The sequence below is a fragment of the Eimeria tenella genome, genomic scaffold, assembly GCF_000499545.2.
Source record: "Eimeria tenella Houghton genomic scaffold, Eth_scaff1546, whole genome shotgun sequence".
NCBI lineage: Eukaryota > Apicomplexa > Conoidasida > Eucoccidiorida > Eimeriidae > Eimeria > Eimeria tenella.
Genome location: NW_013544012.1, coordinates 1 through 2,364, shown reverse-complemented (window position 1 = coordinate 2,364; position 2,364 = coordinate 1). Strand labels below are relative to the sequence as shown.

Here is a 2,364-nt window from a genome sequence, read left to right as displayed (position 1 = left end):
AAGCCCTAAATTCAGCTAAAGGCAACCACTAAACGCCAAGTCCTAAACCCTAAAGCCTAAACCGTAAGCCCTCGAAATAGCACACCTGGCCAAGACGTTGCGGGGGCCCCTGGGGGCCCCCGCGGGGGGCCCCAAGGTTTGAGGGTTTAGGGTTTGAAGCATTCTGCATTCTTTTTTAATTCTTTTTCATAAACCCTAATGGCGGCCGCTGCATCTCGTCCCCCGCGGCGCGGTTTAGAGGCCGATGAGGAAGGATGAACCTCTAGAATAGGGTTTAGCGTTTAGAGCTTAGGGTTTCGCAGTCGGGGATTGGGGTTTGGGGTTAAGGGTTTAGGGTTTAGGGTTTAGGGTTTAGGGTTGCACACCCAGCCACGCTGCATGCACGCCGGCTTCCTACGGCGAGCCCTGCTGCAGCGCTGCAGCCGAAATGAATGAAATTGAAATTACATTCGGAAAATATATTTAATTTTGAAAACTAAATTCATTTTATAATTCAAATGGCCAAACAAAAGCAGCAAATCAATTAACTCGGGGCTTCTCTGACCGCCGTCTCGCTGCTGCTGCAGCTCCTGCTGCAGCTCCTGCTGCAGTTGCTGCTGCAGCTCTGCTGCCACACCCACACTCCAAATTTCGGAATTTTAAGGACGATAAAGGACAATTAAAGTTAAATATAATTAAAAGGAAAACAAAAGAATTAAAAATAAGTCAAAAAACGCAAAGACAGATTTAAAAATGAGGAAAAGGTCGAAGAAAGCGTGCACGCCGGCCCGCAGGGATCAGAAGACGTGAATTGGTGCCAAAAAGTGCTAAGAAGGCTGGGAAAACGCCAAAATGGATTGAATAAAACCAAATAAAATTAAATTTGAGTTGAAGAGATAAAAAATGCGGAGAAAAGGACCAAAAAAGGGCCAGAAAGACCCCAAAACCACAAAGTGACCAGGTGACCCTGAACCCGTGAGGGGCCTTTCCGGCCAAATTCCCCCGCAGCCCTCAGGGCCTTCGGAGGCTCCAAGCCAGCCCCTGGCCGCAGCTAGCCAGCTAGCTAGCCAGCCAGCCAGCTAGCCAGCTATCTGGCTAGCTAGCTAGCTGGCTAGCTAGCTAGCTAGCTGGGCATCAGCTAGCTGTGGGATCCACAGCTCTACGAGCTCTGAGAACAGAAGGGCTCTACAAATAGACCTGCCAGTTGTGATGAAAACAAAAGAACTATTTGGCTAGCTAGCTAGCTAGCTAGCTTGCTAGCTGCCTACATACAGAGACGGCTAGCTAGCTAGCTAGCTAGCTAGCTAGCTAGCTAGATGGCCACCTAACTACCGCCCTGGAAAGCCAGCAGGCTGCCAGCCGCATGCGCTAGCTAGCTAGCTAAATAGCTAGCCAGCTATCCAGCTAGCTAGCTAGCTAGCTAGCTAGCTGGCGATCTGCTGCAGATCTAGCTGCCTGCTTCTGGCGGTCTCTGCAGCAAAGGAAACGGGCCAAAGCCTCCAGCAGCAGCAGCAGCAGCAAAACGCATGCAGCCCCAAAGAGAGCAGCAGCACTTACGGGCTCCTTCAGCCCTGCTGCAGCTGCTTCCGTCCAAGACCTGCATGCAAACCCTAAACCCTAAACCCTAAACCCTAAACCCTAAACCCTAAACCGTAACGACTGAACCCGAAGCCGTAGGAGCTACTTCGCCTCTGGGAAGGCTCCGCCGCGCGCTCGCACTTAGGGACTACGACCTAGGGTTTAGGGTTTAGGAATTAGTGTTTAGGAATTAGGGTTTAGGGTTTAGGGTTACCTGCAAATGTCGTGGTGAGGGTTTCCAGGTTCATTAAATCCAAAACCCGCCAGCAGCCGCACGCAGCGAATTGGCTCCTTCAGCGGCAGCTCCCCTGCAGCAGCAACCCTAAACCCTAAACCCTAAACCCTAAACCCTACGCCCTAAACCCTAAATCCTGGACTCTAAACCCTAGAGCCTGGGGACAGCAGTGTGGGTCTGTGGCCCTTCAGCTAGCTAGCTAGCCAGCCAGGCTGGCTGGCAGCACAGTGCCTAGCTAGCTAGCTAGCTAGCTAGCTAGCTAGCCAGCCATTCAGCTAGCTAGCTAGCCACTCAGTCTACCTGATTGCACAGTGACTAGCTGGCTAGCTAGCCAGCTATCCCGCTACCCAGCCAGCTAGCCATCTACCTAGCCAACTAGCTAGCCAACTGGCTAGCCAACTAGCTACCTAGCTAGCTCTCCAGCTATCCAGCTAGCTAGCCAACTAGCTACCCAGCTAGCCAGCTAGCCAGCTAGCTAGCCAGCCAGCTAGCCAGCTAGCCAGCTAGCCAGCCAGCCAGCTAGCCAGCCAGCCAGCTAGCTAGCTAGCTAGCTAGCCACTGACCTTCGGGGT

General features: G+C 52.4%; 1 protein-coding gene across 1 annotated transcript; it reads right to left on the bottom strand.

Moving 5' to 3' along the window:
- Window positions 1-1,426: 1,426 nt before the first annotated feature.
- On the bottom strand, window positions 1,427-1,865 carry ETH_00025095 (uncharacterized protein; the record flags this gene model as incomplete). The annotated part of the gene is made up of 3 exons (XM_013379182.1): window positions 1,427-1,450; window positions 1,537-1,576; window positions 1,772-1,865. Coding segments are annotated over 3 exons (158 nt in total), but the record flags the coding sequence as incomplete, so codon positions are not given.
- Window positions 1,866-2,364: the final 499 nt, after the last annotated feature.